The sequence below is a fragment of the Lepus europaeus genome, chromosome 1 (genome assembly GCF_033115175.1).
Source record: "Lepus europaeus isolate LE1 chromosome 1, mLepTim1.pri, whole genome shotgun sequence".
In the NCBI taxonomy this organism is placed as follows: Eukaryota; Metazoa; Chordata; class Mammalia; order Lagomorpha; family Leporidae; genus Lepus; species Lepus europaeus.
The window spans coordinates 28043393-28067437 of NC_084827.1; the positions used below are offsets into that span (position 1 = coordinate 28043393).

General features: G+C 43.2%; 1 protein-coding gene across 1 annotated transcript in view; it reads left to right on the forward strand.

Annotated features, from left to right (window-relative positions):
- The window catches only part of TSPAN12 (tetraspanin 12), an 86099-nt gene that overhangs the window by 5965 nt on the left and 56089 nt on the right, over positions 1–24045 (forward strand). The window contains exons 4-5 of the mRNA XM_062207084.1: positions 12241–12323; positions 14079–14214. Of these exons, the coding sequence (XP_062063068.1) occupies positions 12241–12323; positions 14079–14214 (219 nt within the window). The remainder of the gene's footprint in view (positions 1–12240; positions 12324–14078; positions 14215–24045) is intronic.

Consider the following 24045-nt stretch of genomic DNA (forward strand, 5'->3'; position numbering starts at 1 on the left):
ATCCGGCGCCCCAGCCGGGACTAGAACCCGGTGTGCCGGTGCCGCATGCGGAGGATTAGCCTATTGAGGTGCGGCGCCGGCCAGTGTATGCTAACTTTTAGAGAACTAGCATTATTCTTTCAATATTAGAGCAGGATTTATTGATTGCCTATTTCATTATCAGCTCAAAAGCTGATTTCAGCTCTCTGCGGGGCACATTCCTGGGCCCCCTTACATTGCCCTCTTGTCTTATATTCTCCTAACAGCCCTGCAAAATAATTTTCTTTCCTATTTATTTATTTGTTTATTTTTAGGGAAAGAAACTGGTACTCAGCTAAATTGAGTAACTCACTAGTCAGTAGCAGAACAGGAATTCAGAGTCCAGCTTTGTTCCTTATCCAAGTGCAGTAGAGGTTACCCTACTGGAACAGTGCAGGATTTATTTGCAGTGAAGAAGCCAAGTAAACATCCTTCGCAGGAAGGGATTAGCTGTCCACCTGCTCATTCCAAGTCCACCAGAGCAGGGTGCTCAAACCTCAGTGTGATGGTGAATTACCTGGGCATCTCAGCGTGGCATGAGCCAGGCCCAAGAGCCTGCATCTCTAACAGGCATCTCTGGGATGCTGCTGCTGCCGGCCAGGGGCCAGGGACCACCCCCTGAGGAGCAAGGTTTTAGACTGGGCTTTTAGTTCTCGTGGAAGCTGCAAGTAGAGCAAACCAGTGGTGAGCTCTGGACAGGGGGCTTGCCCCCTCGCAGTAGTTTTCAAGATTTAGAAATCTGTCCTCATTCCTGCTGGGTCCAAAGCTGTGGCCTTGTACTCTTCAGTCAGCATTTTCAATAGACTTATTTCTGTCTACTTTTAGTATGTTGCTACCTTCTCTAACTCCTTAGGAGTTTAGGGAATATCTCAACTGCGGAAACACTGGATAGCCTATACAATTTTGTTTTGCAGTATTAGGAGTCAAAAATCAAATTCATGTAAGGATAAAAAAATGCATCTTGAGCATTTTTTAAGGGTGAGACGTGGATAATATCTAAGAGGAAACAATCCATAGCACCTGCATGATCACAAGCATTCTGCATTCTCTTCATTGCTATGGATTCAGTCAACTGATTTGCCATCTTTTAAATGTCTCTTTCGTGTTCGGAGGAAGTGTGGTCGTGGAACAGTGGTACTGGGGCTGGCAGACAGCTACTGGGCCTTTTAGTTTGTCGTGGGTGTTGTGGGTTTGTAAAGCGAGGGGCACATTGAACACAGTGCAGGTGGGTAAACTTTCCCACAAGCTGTCTTTTCAATTAATTATTTATTTATTTGAGAGGAAGTCAGAGAATGAGTAAGAGACCATGTTCTCATCTGCTGGTTCATTCCCCAAATTTCCACAATGACTATGGCTAGGCCAGGATTGGAGCCAGGAACTTAATCCAGGTCTCCCAAGTGGTTGGTAGGAACCCAATTACTTTTACCATCACCACTAACTGCTAGGGTCTGCATTAGGAGGAAACTGTAATCCGAAGCTGGAGCCAGGATTCAAACCCAGGAACTCTGAGATGGGATGCAGGTGCCGTAACCAACAGCTTAAATCAAGGTTAAATGTTCACCCTTCCCAAGAGAAAGGACATGGGTTTCCTTTACTTACAATTTATCACACTTTTACTAGATTTTTTAAAGATTTATTTGTTTGAAACGTAGAGATACAGAGAGAGAAGGAGGGAGGGAAGGGAAGGAGAAGGGGGAGAGGGAGGGCAGGGGAGAGGAAATCTTCTATCCGCTGATTCATTTCCCAAATGGCTGCAATAGCTGGGGCTGGGCCAGGCTGAAGCCAGGAGCTTCTTCCAGGTCTCCTATGTGGGTGCAGGGCCCGGGGGTTTGAGCCATCCTCTGCTGCTTTCCTAGGTACATTAGTAGGGATATGGATTGGAAGTGGAACGGCTGGGGTTTGAACTGATGCCTACATGGGATGCCAGCACTGCAGGTGGAGGCTTAACCTGCTACACCACAGCACTGACCCCCTTTCTACTGCTTTAAAGATGACTTCTGTAGCCTTATGCAATGAATATTTGCTGTTCATTTAGATGGCAGCTTTCTGCTATTACAAATATGGGTAATTATGATTCTCTGAAAATTCCCAAAGATTGTGAACACTTAACATTTATCAAATGTGTTTATAAATTTCCAAAAATATAATATCCCATTTTTGTCTTTTTAAAAACTAGTAATAAGTAGTAGAATTTGTAAAAGATATATTTATTTATTTCCATTTCACTTGAAAGGCAGACACACATACCCAGAGACAGGGAGACAGAGAGAGATCTTCCATCCACAGATTGACTCCCCAAATGCCTGTTACCACCAGTGCTGGGCAGGTCCAAACTGGGAGCCTGAAATTCAATTTCCATCTCCCTTATGGGTGTCAGGGACGCAAGGAGTGAAATCATCACCGGCTACCTTGCACAGTGTGCGTTAGTAGGAAGCTGGCATCAGAAGTGAAGCTAAGTTTTGAAACCAAGCTCTCCAGTATGGGATGTGGGCATCCCAAGTGATATCGTAACTACTGTGCCAAACACGCATCCCCATCTGTAGTTTTAAACTCCATTTCTTACCGTTAGAGAAGAACCGTTGTTTTTTACTTACCATTACTAAAGATAGCAGCAGTGAGGACAGTCTTTCCTGATGAAATATGGAGAGAAACTTATGAAAGAAAGCCCAAGAAAGTTCACAAGAAATCTAGTTCATGTTTTTGGGACATACTTGTATGTGAGGTAGAGGGAACAAAAGGGCATCAATTTTCTGTTTCTTGGCTTTCCTCTGTAGGGAACCTTACTTAGGTATTTGTCTCATGCAGACCCTGAAGTTATTCTTGGCAGGTGGAAAGTTGCATTCACAGGACATTTATATAGTTCCATTAAAATACCACTTTTTAAATGGGTGCCTCCAACTTTATACTATGAATGGCATTCATGTTTTCTTTAACTCTTCCTAGAGAGCAGTGCAGAGCCCTCCAACGCGTATTTATGCTCTTTTAACATAAACTTTCTCCATGAAAAATGCCTTTCGTCTCAGGGCAAAGCTGATTCTTTTATACATTTATGGCTCAGTTGGGCAGACTTGAGCCATTGCATGCTTCTTAAGGAAGGCTTTTGCAGACGTACATGGCAAATTCGTCTGAGCTCATCCTTCCACAGACTGGAGCGTCTGACTCCACTCAGGGAGAATCCAGGCCGGGAGACTGTGGAAGTGAAGTTTGCTGCAGTTGGACTGCCCAGAAATACATGCAGAGCAAGTCATTTTACTGTTCTTTTACCTGCCGTGCCTTTAGGGTGACCACATATTTTGTTATGGAAACCAGGATGATTTTGAAAATGAAATGAGGAGATGTCTCCACTAGTTATAACAGAACAACAGAGCCTTCAAATGGTTCTGTCCTGGCTAGAGCAGAATGTATAATCACCGTGTGTACAGGGAGACATGGTTATCTGTAAAAACTACCAGACTAGCTTCAGGGTGCTGCTGATGGATTTAACTTTAATTAATAGATGTTCATGCTGAAATGATAGCCTACTGCGATCTCTGGCCTTTATGTCAGCCAACTTTTACTGGGTCTGTTCTTTCCCAGCACTGGCAAACAGTGCTACTGATTGCTCTCTTCTGCACAGTACATGGGAAGCTGGAAAGGCATGAACTGACAAAAAAGCAGAGGAGGTCAGGCATGGGGAACAGGAAACAGACCTGTTACCAGGTAGTACTTAGGTTGTGCCGCAACCTCCTAATCATCAACAATTGGTCTACATTTACCTTTCAATCAATAAACATTTTTTAAAGGAAAGCTCCTAATCCAATTTATCTACTTGCAAAATAATCAAGCAGAGGTTCTGAAAGCTTGAGTTACTTGTTCAAGTTTCCTTTGTAGAGACAGAGCTAAAACCGTGGTCCAGATTGCTCTCTGGCATTCTGCTCTTTGCTAACAGGTTTGACATACAATGAAAAGTTCAGGTGGGTGGATGTTAGACATCTGTCATCCTTGCACAGAAATTGTATCACTGTCATCTCATGTGAGACAATATATTACATATGGCAAACAGTCAGAGGATTTGAAAGACTGTCTTTTTGGCTGTGAACTTACTATTTTGTGGAAACTATAGGTATGCAGCTCATAATACATTTAGGGAATGTGCAAGCACATACAGTTCTGATTTAGAGAACAACTCAATTCAAGACTTATTTTTCTGTAATTAGATTTAAATGAAATTGAACCATGTCCCCAAGACAAGAAGTTTCATATTCTCAGTATTTATTGAGAGCTAGAGTTTTCTAAGCATTTGCAAGACAGAATGTGGTAAATGTCCTGCTAAGTAATATATTAAATGTATTTCTATAAGGTAATATTTATGTGCATTAGAAATACTTGAGCTTCAAATAGTGTATTGCAATATTAGAGAGAATACACTGAATGCGCATGATCTTGTCTGATCTCAGAAGCTAAGCAAGGTTGGACTTGGATGGGAGAAAATATAAGGGACCATAAGCCTAGTTATATGTAAGAATTATGCTGTTCCCAACAATTTAGTTACCATAAGTGATAATTGAAAAATTATTTGCATAAATTACTTGGAAAATTAGCCAAAATAGCATTATTAGTAAGGAGTCCTGAGTTGCTCATATAAATCATGCTCTTAGATTTAATAACATCAGAAGTAGCATTGAGGTGCCCTAGTCTCAATTTAGTGTCTTGCTGTAGGCATGCACTGTGTTTACTATTATTGCTATTGTTTTCTTAACTCCACTGAGTGAAATCACTCCTTGAGGGCAAAACTGTTCTCAGACATATGACATGGCTGGAATTAATGCCTTAGTAAAAGATGTTTATTCTCAGAGCTTCCTGCTTACTGTGGGATGAGAATTTAGGGGAAGGCATTGTGGTACAGCAGGTTAATAAGCTGCTGCTCAGGATGCCTGCATCCCAGATCGAAGTGCCCGAGATAAATCCTGCCTCCACTTCCAATCCAGTTTCCTGCTACACCATCTGGGAGGCATCTGATGATAGCCTGACTACTTGGGTTCCTACCACCCAAGTGGGTGACCCAGGTTCAGCCTAGCCTAGCCCTGGTTATCATAGACATTTGGGGGGTGAACCATTAGATGGAAAATTTCTCTCTCTCTCACTTTTTCTGTCTCCATTGTTCTTCCAGAAAATAAATCTTTTTTTAAAAATAGGATTAGGATTTGTGTTGACATTATTTTTTGACTAATGTTATCTGTACAGTTGCAGTACTTGGGTATACTCTCGTAGGGGAAAACAAAAATGGTGGCATAGGGTAGAATGCAACATTTGTAGTTTAAGGGACCTTGAGGGTATCTAAGAAGGTTCTAACGTATATAAACCTTGGACATTGTCGTTCAGCAAGAATCTGTCTACTGGGCAACTTCCAGTGACAGAAAATTCAGTTCTTGTTAAAGCATGTCATAATTATTTTAAAGATCTGTAGTAGTTAGCTTATCCTGCAAGATGAAACTACCTCCCTTTAATTTAATGATTTTCTTATTTATTCACTTAACATATATTGCGCCCCAGTGCTAAGCCTGCTGTCCTGCTGTGTGTTGGGGAGCTAAGCCATGGTCTGTTCCTTCTGCTGGAGTGACATGGGTGGGTCAAAAACAGGAAATGAGAAAGTGACTGCTCTATGAGGTCTGTACAAAGAACCTTGAGGGGAGAAGATGTGCAGGCAAGGAGGGAGCCAGGAAAACATCTTTACTCTCAGTCTGAGCTGACCTTGAAGGAGAAAGAGAGATTGTTCCGTTCATGTGCATAGGCAGTCAGGGGTAGGATGGCATCCCCAGCAGAGGGAACTGCATGAGCAAAGACAGAGACCTTGGGGGAGGTCTGCCTGCTGTGTTTCGGAGAATTGCAGTTTTGTTGTTGTCTGCACTTAGGAGGGGGCCGGCAGGAATGGAATTGAAGAGCTAGGTTAAAGGGTGGTTGCAGAGGGCTCTATGTGTCCTGCTTAAGAGTTTAAACTGTTCTTCAGGAAGGAGTTGGGAAAGAGCCATAAAGAAGAGCTGTAAGCTGAAGTCCTTGATCTGTGTTCTACACTGGTAGCTGGAGGCTGGATTGGAAGTGGGAATTTTGTTGTAAGATGATTGTAATCGCCTGGCAAGAGAGGATGAAGGCCTGAGCTAGCTCGAACTAGGGCCTGGATGAGGCAGGAAAGGGGGAGGAATTCAGCAGACGCCTTGCAGGAACAATCTGAGGGACTTGGAACTCATTAGCTATGGGGCTGAGGAAGAGGGAGAGGTTTGGGCTCTCTGCCCAGTTGCCAGCTTACGTGATTGAAGGGTTGATTATACCATTTGCTAACAGTGGGAGGGACCCAGGGGCTTTAAGAGCAATAGGACTAGTTCAGTTTTAGACATGCCAAAATAGAGGATGGCCACGGGCATCCAGGCAGTAGCTGTGTCCTACAGCTTCCTCTCCTCTGCATTTGGTAAACCTCCAAGTATCTGAAGATTCCATTTCGGAACTGACTTAGGAGGAGTCTGCTCCCTTGAACTGACCGAAGGAGATTAAGAGAAAGCCCTTTGATCTGAAGTGACTTACAAAAATAATAGGAAATATGTTTAGGAGGGTCCCACAGGTTTTTGTTTTTTTTTTTTTCATATAAATCCTCTATGTCTTAAGAGTTGTTTTTCTAACATTTTATCAGTGAGAGAACTGAGACTTAAGAATGAGTAAATGGCCTGCCCAAAGTCTTACAGTAAAAAAGAAGTCAGGATGGAATTCCTAAGTGGAACTCCAAATCCAGCAGCTTCCCACTGTCAGCAAGGACAAGACCATATATCTTAAGATGGCTGCTAAGATGCTGTGTGCCCTGACCCCTGCTGCTGGCCCGTTCTCACCACCTGACCTTGAGTCTCCCACTCTGAGGACTTTGCTGTTCTTTCTGACCAGGATATTCTCAACACCTCTTTTCCTGATTAACTTCATAATTATCTTTTAGATCTGAACTAGCCTGGAGATGTTCCTCTGACCTTGTAAAATAGATTAGGCACTCCAAAAGGAATTCTTGTACCAATTTGCAGTATTTCTTTTTGGTGCTTGTTACAGTTTGCAGTTTACATGCTTGTATTTTGGATGAGTTGATTAATGTGTGTCTTTTTCAAGTTAAATACATCACTAGGGTTAGTGTCTGTTACTGATCACCAGTGTATTTCCAGCACATAGCAGAGTACCTGGCAAACAGCAGGTGATCAATACATATTTTTGAATGGAAGAATGACTCTAGAGCCCAGGCTTCTGTCATTCTATCATGCAGCAAATATCTTAGGTTATAGCATTTAAAAGAAATACACAGACTTTTTTTGGTTTGTTTTGTATGGAAGAACTGAATATAATGTCAACCATTGATAATAAAATTACATGCAATGAAAAAAGTCAGATAATTTATTGACAGTTGACTCAGAGCTATGATATTGCAAACTGGCTAGACAGTCTGGAAGAAATTTGAGGTTGGAAAAACCAACAGCAGTCATTAGTTTAAAGAATGATAAGGAGAGAAGAGAGTTGTTTATAATTGCAAAGGAATTCACGATAAGGAAATCGCATAGAATGTTAATCGACTTTTCTGCTCCTGTGACACTTGCAAGGTATTTAAAGGCCCACATATAGCTAAGTAGAGGAAGAACATATGACCTCAGATTCGATCAAGGAGCCTGTGGTCCTGGTCCTGTGACTTTTAATAGATTCTTCTATTAATTAGGTATGCTACAGCCAATGGATCAGGAGATAACTCCTGTTGTAAAGAGGGTTTAATGTAGTTGCAGACTGCAAGAGAGAGGGTGCATGTGATGCTGGGGTGGGGGTGGGGAGCTTGCCAAGAAAGCAAGCACTGGGGTCCATCACAAGGCAGAGCCAGAGGCCATTTATTATGATTTCTGTGGGAAGGGATGAGTGGGGCAGGGTAAACAGGTTTAGAATTCATCAGTTTGAATAATTGGACCTGGGTAATTAAGGCAGGTGAATGGTAACCTGCATGTGAGAACCCCTTAAGAGACGTGCTTGGGTGTGTGAGCCCTGGATTGCCTGGCTTGTATTGGAAAGCTACACCCTGGGGAGTAGCTCCTCTTGAGAATGGCCCAGACAATGAGGAAAGTAGAGGCCCCGGCAAGTTCTTCAGATGTGTTATCAGATTCTCCAGGACAAGGTGTCCAGTGTATGCACACAGAGCAGGTGTTAAAGTATCAGGTTTACGGGAGCTAGGAATGTGGCTTAGATGTGGTGGCTGAACCACCCTTTGGTAGCTTTTGCAAGTCTGCAATCTGTTCTTCATTCCCAGCAGGAATGAGGATAATGGTAACTGGCCTGATTCTCCTAGGAACTGTGGTCCCAGGGTTCTTAACCCATCTTGGGCCTTTGACTCCCTAGGCTACAGATCCATTCTCAGAGTCAGTGTGTTTTTGTAAGCAAAATAAAATGTGTTGGTTACAAAGGAATTTAGTTATGTTGAAATACAGTTCTAGTTACAGGTTAGGAATCCTTGAGTGCCACTTGCCGAAGACTGTGGTTCACACGTTGAGCCCAAGCCTGCTTGCCACGTCACCCGCTACAAGCTGTGCAGGCTCCTCAGTGTCCTCAGACTCTGAAACCTGTGCTGCTCGCTTCTGAACTTAGGAGGTGGGCAGTGGCGAAGCCGCGAGCTCTGAAGCCCAATGGCCTGGATTTGGATCCCAGTGCTGCCTCTCAGGATCTGTGAGATCAGCAAACAGGTCCCTTCTCTGTGCTTCTTGGCACGTTTTACAGCCTGAGATTAATTTGTGTGTATAGCCATTTCCTGTACTCCACGAGAGGCTCCAGACTCGCTGGGGTTTTGGAAACGGGTGTTGTGGCACAGCAGATTAAGTTGTTGCTTGGGACACCCTATCCTTTATTGAAGTGCCTGGGATCAAGTCTCGCCTTTGCGCCTGATCCAGCTTCCTGCATATGTGTACCCTGGGAGGCAGCAATTGATGGCTCAAGTACTTGGGTCCCTGACACACACTGGGTGCTGGCTTCAACCTGTCCCAGCTGTTGTGGGCACTTGGGGAATGAAACAGTGGAAGGAAAATTTCAATCTCTCTCTCTCTCTTTTTAAATATTTATTGATTTACTTGAAAGGCAAAGTTGTACAGAGAGGGAGACACACACACACACACATACACATACACAGTCACAGAGTTGGGGGGAGAGAGAGAGAGGGAAAGAGAGAGAGAGGGAAAGAGAGAGAGAGAGAGAGAGATCTTCCATCCTCTGGTTCACTCTTTATTCCCTCAAACGGCTGCAATGGCCAAGGCTAGGCTGGGCGGGGCTGGAGGCAGGAGCCAGGAGCTTCATCCAGGTCTCCCAAGTGGGTGCAGGGGCCCAAGCACTTGGCCCACGCTCTGCTGCTTTCCCAAGCACAGTAGCAGAGAGCTGGCTCAGAAGTGGAGCAGCCAGGACTCGAAGCAGCCCCTGTCCTGGATGGCAGCATCACAGGAGGAAGCTTTACCTGCTTCCCCAGATTGCCGGCCTCTCAGTTAAGTAGAAGTAAATAAATAAACTTTGTAAAGGGCTAGGATCTTGTTCCTTTTGTTCATTGTGAGTGTCTGAATCTAGCGCAGTGATAAGGCACACAGCGATAGCCGTGTAAATATCTCTAAGTGAAGGATGGCACTATGAATCCACTCACTGGTTTTCCCAGCAGCCCACCTTTCTTTCTTCACTGTTCAGGAGACCATAGAGCTCTGCAGGACCTGCTGACTTCTGAACCCTTATCCAGAAAGCATGATTTACAGCTACTGCTTGAGTCAGCACAGATTCATTCCTATCATAAATTCATTATAAAGGAGAGCATTTATGTAGCTATTTACGTATATGGTTTTGAAGCATTTAAAGCTAAATCTGCAGCACGTAATGCTGATTGTCCATTCATATGCCAGATATTGGAAAAGTCAGATTAAGGGGTCGGCACTTGCTATAGCAGTTCAGATGCTGGTCGGGACCCTTGCTCCCCATATTGGAATGCCGGGGTTTGAGTTGTGCCTTGCTCCGGATTCCACCTTCCTATTAATGCACACCCTGGGAGGCAGCAGTGACGGCGTAAGTGTAGGGGTTCCTGCCACACATGTAGGAGACACACAATGAGTTCTCTGCTTCCAGCTTCAGCTTGCCCAGCCCTGGCTGTTGTGGGCAGCAGATGGGACTTGTTGTCTGTTTGTCTCTGTCTCTCTGCCTATCAGATAAATAAATATATTAAAAATCATATCAACTTTAATTTCTCTATACTATGCTTAAGGACCTAAGCATGAGGATACTTTGAAAGGTTCGTGAAAAAAATGAATTAAAAAGTGTTTATTTTGGTGCAAAAATTTCTTGGAATCCATGTGTAGGTGTCCCTTAATACACATTTTTCATGAACTTTTTGAAGACCTTGGTTATGCATGGATCTCAACTTTTTATGAACCAAAATAAACTCATTTTTTCAATTCCATTTCCACATACTTTTTGAAGTACCCTCATATAAGGCACATTTTGGAAAGATCCTCATAATTTAGGGATTAACATGTAGCTTTTCAAAGAACTTCTCAGGAAACTTTGTTTTTTAAAAAGTTTTTGAATTCTGGAAAAAATAACACATATCAAAGTAGGAAGTAACTATGATTAATCTCTGATTATCCATTACTCAATCTTCACATGATCAACATATCCGCCTCAGTCTCTTCTCATGAAACTCTTATCACTCATAATTATTTATTAAACCATATCCAATTTATCATTATATTTCATTGCTAATTACTTCACAATATATCTCGAAAGATAAGGGTCCTTTAAAAGTAAACAATCCATTTTCATACCTAAAATAATAATAAACTAATTTCTTAATATTTTCAGATCAGTGTTAAAATCTCCCCAGTTGTCACATAAATGTTTTTTTGTGGTTGATTTGTTTGAATCCGGATCCAAACTAGGTCAGCTTCTTGCACTGAGCAATCTCTTAAATATCCTTTAATTAGTAGCAGTTTTTCCTTCTCTCTTTCTTTTTCTCACTTCTCTCTTTTTTTTTTTAATTGAAGAAACCAGATTATTAGTTGCACCAAATTTCTCGTATTCTTGATTTTACTGATTGCTTTCCCAAGGTGACCTTTTGCATGATTAACTCTATCCCATGTATTTTTCCAACACTGAGAGATACAGTTGGAGGCTTCACTGGATTCCAGTTTGACTTTTTAATAAAACTACTTCGTAAGGATTTCTGTGCACTTCAGATAGCATCCCATTGGGAGACCTGTCATGTCTGGTAGGGTCTCTCTGAATGAAGATCGACCTGTGGGGGCTGGTATTGTGGAGCCCATCCTAAAAATCCCATTCAAAAAATCCCATCCGCTTTCCTTGTGATGCAATGCTCTCAGCCCTGCCTGCAAGTTAGAACATCTATGGAGCAGATGCAAAGTTCTGTGCCCAGACCCCACTCCCAAGACTTGGTCCGCAGTGGATCTTGGCTCAGCAATTTGTTGAGTCTTAGGAGACTAATGTACAGACAGGGTTGAGAACCTCTGACCTGGTAAATTTGGCTGCCATTGAAGAGCTTGCCCCAGAGGCCCATTATTTCGGATGGGGCTGTCGAAAGGGTGTGTTCCATGTGCTTTCTGCTTGTGTCAGCAGGAAGTCTTCGGTGAAGGCTCTCAGTAAGCCTCTGGTTCTTTCCTGTCAAGCTCATTTATTTGTTTTTATTTGAATGGCAGAGAGAGAGAGAGAGAGAGAGAGAGTGAGCAAGCAAACAGGATAATAGGAATGGTGGATTTTAAACCCTTGAATCGATTACAATTATTACTACTATTTTAATGTACACGTTTTTTGAATTTTAGCCCACAGAAGCCCTTCCAAGGGTGCTCTTTTGGCTTTTTGCATACTCTTTAGTTGCTCAGTAGTAGTATTTACGTGCTTCCTAGCTTTTAAATATGACAGTGTGTTTTAGGTTTATCTTACGCATTTGACAGATTAGTTGTTCTGTAGTCTCTACAGAACCTGAAATCAACCATTTAGAAGTTTTCTCTACTGTATCCTAGTGGCTAGGGTAAGATTTCAAAATGGAATGGCAGATACTTATAGTAATAGTAAATTGCAATGGATATCAAATGGAAACGAGGAGAAATAGGAAGATTACGTAACATAAATCCTCCATCTAAGATCATGAATCCTGTGGTGGATGTTGTGTAAACCCATGGTAATTAGTGTGTATTTGTTTCTTCCAAGTTGATGTCCATCAGTGTGTTGGCCGTTTCTGCCTGGATGAGAGACTACCTGAATAATGTTCTGACTTTAACTGCAGAAACAAGGTAGGCTTTGTAGTGATTCATCAAATCCTTTTGTCAGGTTTCCTCAAATGCTGGCTTTTAAGTAACTTTGCCCTCTGCTGTGTGTATGGTGGTGCTGTTCCACAGTCTGCTGGGAGGGCTTTCCCTGTGCATGGCAACCTTTGCTGCAGACACGTGCATGCTCCAGCCCCTCACTGAGGTGTGCTCCTGGTCCTGTCAGGAACCCAGGGTTCATAGAAACATTTTTGGGGTGCCAGGGCCGCAGGCAGAGGATTAGCCAAGTGAGCAGCGGTGCCGGCCTCCTGTTTTTCAAATAAGTAAAAATAAATAAAAGTCATTTTTAAAAAACTTACTGTTAGCCTCTTCTGTCGTATTCTTGGGCTAATGAAAATTAAATCTCACACTGCCATTTACTTCTCATATTTCAAGGGTTTAGTCCCTAATATCACAAGGGATAAAGTAATCAATTTCTTCATCTCTGGATGTGGGTTTTAATATCCACATGTAATAACGCTCAGAACTGTATTAAGGATTAAATGAGATACACTTTTGTCCTTGACACAATGGAATTTAGTAAACACTTAATAGTGGTTAAGATTTTTTTTAAAGATTTATATATTTATTTGAAAGTCAGTTACACAGAGAGAGGAGAGGCAGAGACAGAGAGGTCTTCCATCTGTTGGTTCATTCCTCAATTGGCTGCAATGGCTGGAGCTGCGCCGATCCAAAGCAGGGGCCAGGAGCTTCTTCTGGGTCTCCCACATGGATGCAGGGGCCCAACCTTGAGCCATCTTCCACTGCTTTCCCAGGCCATAGCAGAGAGCTGGATTGGAAGTGGAGCAGCCGGGTCTCAAACCGGCATGCATATGGGATGCAGGTGCTTCAGGCCAGGACGTTAACCCACTGTACCACAGCACCGGCCCCAATAGTGGTTAAGTTTCGATACCATTATTATTAATGGTCCTGGTTAATAAGTTTTGTATAATGTCCTAGCAAAACTCATCTTTCTGCCTTCATTTTTCTTTGAATGTGGTTCAGTTTCCCATTGCATCTTTCACATCTTGAGGGACAGTCAGTGGTCAGGAAGAAGAACCATGCTGCATGTGAGTTCGAAGATCAGAGATGAGGGGCCTATGTTGTGGCACAGCAGGTAAAGCTGCTGCCTGAGATGCCAGCATTCCACATGGGTGCTAGTGAGAGTCCTGGCTGCTCCACTTCCAATTCAGCTCCCTGCTAATGGTCTGGGAAAAGCAGTGGAAGATGGTTCAAGTGTTTGGACCCCTGCCACCCACAGAGGAGACCTGGATTAAACTCCTGGCTTTGTCCTGGCTCAACCCTGACCATTGTAGCCATTTGGAGAGTGAGCAAGTGGATGGAAGAACTCTGTAACTCTGACTTTCAAATAAATAAATAAATCTTAAAAAAAAGTCAGAGAAGCGGAATAGGATTCCATGTGATTGACTTACACAAAGGCCTCAGGGCTCATGATAGATCCACTTCTTATTGAGGGTGTCTATATTATATTCTAAATGAGTTGGGTCAGGGATGCTACCACTTGAATAAAGAACTAAACAAATAAAAAACAATAAAAAAGCAAGGAAGCAAATAACCACACAAACAATAGCACAGTGAATTTGAAAATATCACTGCAGTTACTATCTTGGAGGCATGACAAGCTAAATAATTTTTCATGTGAATCACTGTTGTCCCTGTTGCAGGATTCAGGTGCAGTTTCATGATATTTTATTTCTAATGTGATTTTTTTTCTTCCTTCAGGGTGGAGGAGGCAGTCATCTTGACTTACTTCCCTGTGGTTCATCCGGTCATGATTGCTGTTTGCTGTTTCCTTATCATCGTGGGCATGTTAGGGTATTGTGGAACGGTGAAAAGGAATCTGTTGCTTCTTGCATGGGTACGTGTTTACGTTTTATCTTTATTAAGTTAAAAAGACCAACCATTAGCATGTTGTTTTTTCATCAGTCCACAAGAGTAGGGAACTGTGATGGCAGTAATCGTGATCTGTGGTAATTGTTCAACAGCCTGTGAGAAGGGCAGCTTTCTTTCCAATGGAGATGATTTCAGTACAAGTATCTTCTGTATGTACAAATGCTAAGGTATAGCAATATACACCCCTTTAAGTTATCTTATTCTGACTAGGGGGCAACATTTTTATTTAAACATATGTGTTCTTTCCAGTGAGATTGACTTATTACCACTCAAAAAGTTCCCTCAGGACTCAAACTGAAAAGTCTTAGTGAAACTCTTATTGCTTTGTTTTCATTTTTAATTGAAAACATTTTTTTCGAGTGACATAGAAAGAGAGAGACACACACCCAGACAGAGAGTATTCATTTGCTGGTGCACTCCCCAAGTGCCCACAATAGCCCGGATTGGGCTGGGCTGGGGCTGGGAGCCCAGAACTCAGTTCAGTCGCCAGTGCTGCCTGCAAGAGACTGCATTCGCAGGAAGCTGGAATCGGAGCAGAGCTGGCAGTTAACCTCAGGCATCCTGATGTGGGATGCAGCCATGTTAACCAGGGTCCTAATCACTAGGCAAAATGTACAGCTCAAAAACACAGTTTCTTTATGGTTTTGTGGAAGAGCATTGAGAATATAAAATATTCCATACTCATGACAGCAAGTGGTAAGGATGCTGACATGTAAATGTAGACATAGAAGACTACTGAAAAATTAATTCATTGAGTGTATTCCTTTCTTTGCAGTAGGTCTCAACTGCATTAATTTCATGTGGACAAGTTTAAAACCTTGAGTGGTATGGTGTTAGGCTGGAAAATAAAAGCCCTGGTTTGTAGCACTTGAGGATTACCATGGGGTAGATACTCCTCATATGGCCGATTTCTCGTTACAAATATGGCATCATTGAGTGTGGATTTGGGGTGAGATGAGCACAAATTGGCTCTCAGCAGTCAGCTCCTGCATACCTGTGCTTGGCTAGTTCTCATGTAAGCCAATTAGAAGAAAACCTTAGTGTGAAACTGTATTGCAGCTTTGAAGTTCACAGGAACAACCTGTGCAAATGTATTCTTGGCTTCTTGGAGAGTAACTCTTCAGGTCAATAAGTGGAGAACTGAAAATACTGTAGAGAATAAACCACACTCAATGAGGGGGAGATATACCTCCTGCCCTAGTGCTCTCCACAGTGAGGAAGAGAATGATGAAACAGTACGAAATCTTATTTCACAATGTAAGATATTTGGATGATCACTTAAAAGTAAATCTGTTGTATAATTTGAGGATGTATGATGTATATGAAACTTTGAAAATAATTTCAGTTGGTGCAAGTGTTTGGCCCAGGGGTTAAGAAGCTGCTTGGGATACCTTCATCCCATATTGACATGCCAAGGTTGAATCCCAGCTCAGTTTCCGATTCCAGCCTTTTGCTGACCCACAACCTGGGAGGCAGCAGATGAAGGCTCAGGTGCTTGGGTCCCTACCACCCCCAAGCACTAGACTGAGTTCCCAGCTCCTGGCTTCAGCCTGGCTCAGTCCTGGCTGTTGTGGGCATTTGGGGGGTGAAGCACTGGATGAGGGATCGCTGTGACTTCTCTTTCTACCTCTCAAATAATAATAATAAAAATCATAATCCATTTTAAAATGTTTTTTATTCTCATCTACTTGAATGACAGAGTAATAACAAGAGTGAGAGAGAGAGAGAGAGAGAGAGATCTTTTATCTGCTGACTCACTTCCCAAATGCCTGAAACAGCACAGGCTGGGCCAGGCTGAAGTCAGGAACCAATACTCCATCCAGGTCCCCTAGGTTGGTTGCAGGAACCCAAGCACTGGTGCCATCATCCACTACTTCCCAGGATGTACAGGCAGGAAGCTGGATTGGAAGCAGAGAAGCTGGGAACTCCAACCAGTATTCCAATATGGGATGCAGCCATCACAGACATTGGTTTAACCCCTGTGCCACCACGCCCACCCCTTAGAATCCCTTTTACTTCCACTGTCCAGCAATGTAGTCTCATTTATGTGCAGGTTAAGTATGACTGACGGTTTCCTTCTTCCTCCCAGCTGTTACTCTGGATGATTTCTTGGCAGTGGGATGTGGTAGGGCTGGGGTTAAGTATTTCATGGACCACAAAGGTAACACATTTCAAAAACCATTATGCATGCAATTTATCTAGTTAATGCTTGTAAAGCAAGTTGACAAATAACAGAGCCATTAGGCCTGCTACTTGAGGTAGGAAAGATCATAGACCTGTGAATGAGAATATACTTTGTGATCCTGGCAAGAGCTTCATGATGCAAACTTTATGTGGAGGACTATGGGCCATGGGCCACTAGCTTGTTCATTCATTCATTCTTCAAGCTCTTACAGAGCACACATATGCCACCTGTTTTTGCTATCCAACTAATGTGTATGATAGAGTTGCGCTACTCTGGCAAGACCTCTGCTAATAAGATGTGCACCAGATGCTTGAGACCAGAGAGGAAGAGCTCCAAGCTCAGCCCTAAGTGGCCAGTGGTGGCCCCTGCGAGAAGAATGAGCGTGGATTGTTCCTGCTTTTCTTCCACTCCCACTCTCCTTCCTCCTTTGCTTGTAGGATGCACTCTTTTTCATTAAACAACTTTTTTTTTTTTTTAAAGATTTACTTATTTGTTTATTTGAAGGGCAGAGTGACAGAGAGAGATGCAGAGACAGAAAGGGAAAGAGGTCTTCCGTGCGCTGGTTCCTTCCCCCGGTAACCACCGTATCTGTCTCTCACAGCAAACTGCTCTGGTCTACTTCTCAGGCCCTTTCTTTTCTTTTCTTTCTCTCTCTGTCTCTTTTTTTTTTTTTTTTTTTTTTTTTTGACAGGCAGAGTGGATAGTGAGAGAGACAGAGAAAGGAAGGTCTTCCTTCCGTTGGTTCACCCCCCAAATGGCCGCTACGGCCGGTGCGCTGCGGTCCGTGCGCTGCGCCTATCTGAAGCCAGGAGCCAGGTGCTTCCTCCTGGTCTCCCATGCAGGTGCAGGGCCCAAGCACTTGGGCCATCCTCCACTGCCTTCCCAGGCCACAGCAGAGAGCTGGACTGGAAGAGGAAGAACCAGGACAGAACCGGCGCCCCAACCGAGACTAGGACTCGGTGTGCAGGCGCCGCAGGCGGAGGATTAGCCTAGTGAGCCGCGGCGCTGGCCAGGCCCTTTCTTTCCTAGCTTCTTCTCCACAGCCTCCTCTTCTGCCATTGGCTACACCCCATTGGTTCTGGTTCTGCAGTCTTGGGAACGCCTCCCATCTTTTCTATTCTGGTTTGGAGTGTCCACGCTCAGGCTCTCCTGACTTCTCACTCAGTCGGGTGCAGCGGTCCCTCACTACCCTTCCTGCCTCTATTGTCACTGGGTACTCTCATTTCTCCTCTGTGTAGAGATCTTGGAAAACTGCCTCTTGGGTAATAAAGTGTTACTGACACCTCAGATTTGCACCAGGTGCTCCTAAAATCAAGGCTGTATCTACCACTTTCAGCTTTCTTACCCACTTTGTTATTCTCTGGTCGAATGATATTTTCTCATCCCTGAACAAGTGTTTCTTGCTCTCTTTGTCTCAATCATCTTCTTAATCTTGCTGTCCCTTTGGCTGGCACTTTCTACTTTTGCTTAAATATGATCTGAAATGCTATCTCCTAAAATATCAATAGTGACAATGATACAGATGATAATTGAAGTATTTAGCATTTCTCACTTGCTGACAGTACCAAACGTTGTAGAATTTTACAATGATTTAGATGATTTTTTTAAAATTGGGAATAAGTGACCTCAGCAGCTTTTATTTAATTTTTTAAAAGTTATTTATTTATTTGAAAGTGAAAGTTACACAGATAGAGGAGAGGCAGAGAGAGAGAGAGAGTCCATCCACTGATTCACTCTCCAATTGGCCGCAACGGCCAGAGCTGCCCTGATCCGAAACCAGGAGCAAGGAACTTCTTCCGGGTCTCCCACGTGGGTGCAGGGGCCCAAAGACTTGGGTCATCTTCTACTGCTTTCCCAGGCCATAGCAGAGAGCTGGATAGGAAGTGGAGCAGCCAGGTCTCAAACTGGCGCCCATATGGGATGCCAGCGCTTTAGGCCTGGGCGTTAACCCCGCTGCACCATAGCCCCGGCCCCTCTCAGCAGCTTTTAAAATAACTTTTATTTGTTTACTTATTTTTTTCCCAAAGAAACCTTTCATTTAAGGAATATAAATGTTGTTAAGTACAACTTGAGGAATATAGTTAGTCTTCTCACCATACCCACGCTCCCACTCCCACTCCCACACCCCTTCCTCCTCCCTCTCTCCTTGCCAATCCCATTCTCCATTAAGATTCATTTTCAATTAACTTTATACACAGACCAACTCTATGCTAAATAAAGATTACAACAATTTTCACACACACAAAAACTGAGAACAAGTTTTGCAGTTAATTCTCATCATACAACTCTTTGAGGACAGAGGTCGGTCAACAGGCAGAGGGAAAGAGAGAGGGAAGAGAGAGTTATCTTCCATCTGCTGGTTAACTCCCCAAATGCCCACCACAACCAAGGCTGGGCCAGGTGGAAGCCAGGTGCTGGGAATTCCATCCAGGTCTCTAACATGAGTGGCCGGGGGCCCAACCACTGATGCCTCCCCAGGATGCATTAACAGGAAGCCAGATTAGAAGCAGAGCAGCTGGAACTCAAAGTGGCACTCTGATAGGGGATGTGGGCATCACAGGCAGCATCTTCAGGGCTGTGCCTCAATGCCAGCCCCTACATGATTTTTTCCATGAAAACTGTTACATGAATTAATGTTATCCTCTCTGCAGTTCTAATAAGGTAAATATTATTGTTTGCTAATATAGACAAGGAGACGACGAGGTATGAGGTGGCTAAGTTTGCACAGCCGGTAACCCACAGATCCACTATTCATATCAGAACAGTCCAGTTCCAACAACATATTTGTAACAATTTTGCTATTGTACTGCATAATTGCCGGCTTTTCCTAAGTGTGTAGGAGTTTCTCCTGCAGCGTCTAAAACATTTTACATGTGGTTGTTCATTTTCAACCTGACAACAATCACCTGAGATAGTAGTTATTAAATGCAGCTCAGAGAGTTCAGTAATATTACCTGGCCACTCAGCGATAAGTGGTGGAGTCCTGGTTCAGTCCTCAGGGATTCTGCTTCCCAAGCCCCTGCTCGCTGGGCCTTTACCATTGTCTCAGATGGACTTCGCAGCCTTGAAGGCCTGGTGTGTTGCCCTTCCTATACATTTCCGTTTTCTGTAATTAACCCAGAATGCCCGACTGCCAACAACTTGGTAACATGGAACATTCACTTGGCCTGTTGCTTTAATAAATGCCTGACAGGAAACTGCCACAGTGAAAGTTGGTGTCACAAGCAGATGAGAGTGAAGATGGGGTCCGGTGCGCAGTGAGAGTGAGGTTTGAGAAGGGGATGCTGGCTGTAGAAATGTTCAGACGACAGGGTATTGCTTGTTCAAGGGGTAAATGACGGCAGAATGGGACATGATGGTGGGGCTTTGGCCAGTATTTACCGGACAGCTCTCATAATGTTTTGCTTTGTTCCCTTTTGCCTTTTGTCTTAATTAAAACAAATTTGCTTAGAAAGTTTCTTACCTTTTTTATGTATGTATATATAAAAATGTATATATATATATATCACATATTTACATAAACAAGCAGTCTATATTTATGCTACTCATCCAGTTCCTGTATTCAGTCTCCTTTCACTTTTAAGACTTGCAAATCAGATTAGTGTGAGAAAGCTGTTTTTTTGTTTTGTTTTGTTTTGTTTCTACAAGACAATTGGTATCTCTGAGAGCTGACCTGTCTCGTGAATGATTATGATAAAGGAGCTGGCAGCTGGGCTGTGGTGCTGTTCCTACTAACATAAAAAATATCATTATTCATCAGACTGGTCAAGACACAGTGTTAGAGGCTCTTTCAAAACCAACTTATCCTTACCGCAGTCCCCAAAAGGCCAGCAGCAATAACACCACTACCAATGACAAAACTCAACAAGCTGAGAAACCACCTGTTGGAAAACATTCCTGATGGACTTAGGTCATGGACTTGCCCCTTCTATTGAATGATAGATTTACATATATAAGTTGTTCCAACATCCCGATTTAAGGTTCCCAGATAAGAGTCAAGATGCACAGTTGTGAGTGTGCCCCATATGAAATTTAGAATAGACATACAGAAAGCATTATTCTTTATTTATTTGAAAACCAGATGTACCTGGGCCTTCTGTATTTTTATTTGCTGTATCTCTGGCTACCCTTCTCTACTTAGATTTGTTCTTAATACGTGTGAAGCTCTCAAAGACTAGAAACTCTTCTGTGTTTATATGAGGAGATGAATAATTAAATTCTGATTATAATGGGAAATAAGTCAAAAGTGATGCTGAAGAGAAACTTGGAAATGCTATAACTTCCAAAATAATTTCAGTAGCAGAAATTCCTTACCTCTTTGAAAGAGAAACCAAAGTTAAATGGCAATCAGTTTGAAGCCTTAGATGCGTGCTTCCCCGGGTTTCACTGGAGACTAAATGAATTCATTTGCTATTGCGGTCTACCATGCTGTTCACACAGGCATTAGCAAGGCAGTGCCCGCTCACGGGGACTATAAACAGACTGAACGGACTTGTTTACAGTGTCGACATCAGCAGAATGTCGCCATCCAGCACCATTGGTCAGAATGCGATGCTCAGAGATGCTCGAATGCCAGCAAACCACAGCGGTCAAGGACTGGTCAGAGGTGAAGTGGCATGTGCCTTTGATGTTTGACACCAGTGCATTGCGTTCAAAGGGGAAGAAGCTTTTTTTTTTTTTTTTTTAATCAGTTTTTATTATTTCAGGGAGTTAGTGTGTGGTTATTGATTATGTGGAAGAACTTTTAAAAGTTTTATTTATTTATTTATTAATTATTTAAAAGGCAGAGTTCCAGGGAGAAAAGGAGAGACAGAGAAAAAAGTATCTTCTGTCTGCTGATTCATTCTCTAAATGCCCACAAAAGCCAGTTCTGGGCCAGAAACTCCATCCTGGCCTCCTACATGGGTGGCAGGGGCCTAAGTATTTCTGCTGCCTTCCCAGGCACACTAGCAGGAAGGTGGATTGGGAGCAGAATAGCCGAGACTGGGACTGATACTGTGGTGAGGGATAGCTGGTGTGCCAGCTGGTGTCATAAGCAGTGGCTTAACTCGCTGTGACACAGTGCTGTCCCCCTGTGTGGAAGAATTTTTAAAGCTTTCTGAAAATATAGAGTGAATGAACCACATAGGCACAGTTTCCTTGATGGAAATCAAGAAAACTTCTAAAGGTCATGGAAATATGACTCCTTGTCAAGTTTTTATTGTTTAAAATCATAGTGAAAAACCGAAATATCTTTATTATTTTCATGAGTCTTATTTATTTGAGAGGCAGAGGAGGAGTTAGAGAATCTCCTATCCTCTGGTTCACTCCATAAATACCTGAAATAGCTGGGGATGTGCCAGATGGAAGCTGAGAGCCAAGAACTGGATCCTGGTTTCCCACTGGGTGTCAGGGACTTATCACTGTCCCCCAGGGTGCACATCAGCAGGAAGCTGGAATCAGGAGCAGATGCCACGACTGGGAGCTAGGCAGCTGCAGGGATGCCAAGAAGATGCAAGAAACCAGGGGATGCAATGTGCCACCTGGGGTCTTAACCACTGCACCAAATGCCCATCCCAGAGTACCTTTAAGTAGGCATCAGTTGCCTACAGACTCTCTGTTTAAACCTTCTCTCATGTTGTTACAAATTTTATTATCATATGTCTAGTGATAAATTATCAAGTTAAACTATTGAGTCAAATATCCATTATCTTGCTTATGTTTTTGGTTGATAGTAATTTTATTGCCAAGTGAGGGGCCACCCTATGACTTACCCTATATCTGCGTCTACCTACTGTTTCATCTTTGTTTTCTCAGAAAACACTCATACCAACTATGTGCAGTTAGACCTGCTTTACAAGCAAGAAGTAGCCTGCCCAAAGATACACAGCTGGGGGTTGCTGACACCTGCATTCAAGTGCAGACCACGCATGATTTACTATACCACACTGCAATTATAATGCACTTAATTAGTTACCAGTGCTGTCTCTGTCAGACTAAATCTGCTTCATTTATTATTCCAAGGCATTCAGTAGTCATTTAATTTTAAAACATAGGATCTTTTAGTATCATTAGGATAAAAAACAACTGGAAAATTCAGCCACTGTTACCATTCTGCTTCATCTTGTCCAAGAACCCAGGAGTTTCTTCTTGCCTTTCACTTTTCCTCCCTGCTCAGTCTCCTCTCTTTTCCCCCTCCTTGAATGTATATTGAGGCCCCATTCGTGGCAGACACTTGAGAGACGAAAACGAAAGAGAAAAATACAAAAAAAAAAAAAAACCCACAAAATATACAAATAAATTTATAATAAATTACCATGGGGACCCCAAAGTAGGAGCTACTGGAAGCATCCAGAAGGTTTCACAGCAGGCCTTGTTTGAACTGGTCTTGAGAATGCAAACATGTTGGGGAGAGGGAGGAAGGGAATCTGAACGACAAGAACAGTGTGTGCAAACACAGGAAAATGAAGGGAAACTAGAATTTGGTGTGGCTGTGGTGGCAGGGCACACGGGGAACAGGAAGTAGTTCCAAGCATGAAGGTTTTGGTAGGAGAGGCTGATGCCATCCCAAAGGCTACAGAGAACCAATGGGTGTTTCCAGCTCAGTCTGGAAATCATTCACAGTTAGGGCAGGAGGCTAACAGGAAGCCCTGTTAATGGTTACACTGTAGGTTTTTGTTTGCATAAGAACTCACCCTGGAGTTTTGTGACTGCCTCTGTTTCTTCTTCGCTGAAGTTGACTTGACTGTCTCTGTTCATACCTCAGGAAAGCATGTAAGCAGATGTCTTCAAAAGCAAATGTTGTGTCAGAAACCGGGGCCCACGACACCTGCATGATGTTCATGGCTCTGGCATTGGGCCTTTGCGGCAGGATTTTGGGTGCTCATTGGAAGTTTTGTTTAACTTCAGGGTTTGAAGTATAAATGGCCCCAGGTTTTCTATTTTTGACCTTTGCACAGTTTAGATGTACTCTGTTATAGTAAGTCTTTCAAGCCTTGTTCTGTATTGTTTCTTAATGTATACATTTGAAGTACTTTTCGTTAAATATAAGTCAAGTGAGTCTACGTGTCCGTCCTTAGCCATGGGCAGCTGTTGTAATGCTTGCACCAGTACCAGCTCAGCAAGGGCTGTCTCGAGGTGCCAAGTTTTTTATTTCCCACCTGCTTGTACCTTTTCTCTCTTCTAACTTCCTTGGGCAAACACAAGATGGTAGACATTCATTTAAAGATTTATTTATTTATTTGAAAGGCGGAGTTACAGAGAGGCAGAGGCAGAGAGAGAGAGGTCTTCTATCCGCTGGTTCACTACCCAGATGGCCACAATGGCTGGAGCTGAGCTGATCTGAAGCCAGGAGCCAGGAGCTTCCTCCGGGTCTCCCAAGTAGGTGCAGGGGCCCAAGGACTTGGGACATCATCTACTGCTTTCTACTGCTTTCCTATGCTATAGCAGAGAGCGGGATTGGAAGTGGAGCAGCCGGGACTCAAACCGGTGGCCGAATAGGATGCTGGCACTGCAGGCAGTGACTTTGCCTGCTATGCCACAGCACTGGCCCCTAGACATTCATTTAAAATTCTGTAGCTATGATCCGGGAAATAATGTCCTTAAATGTGCAGAGAGTAAAACAGAGCATGC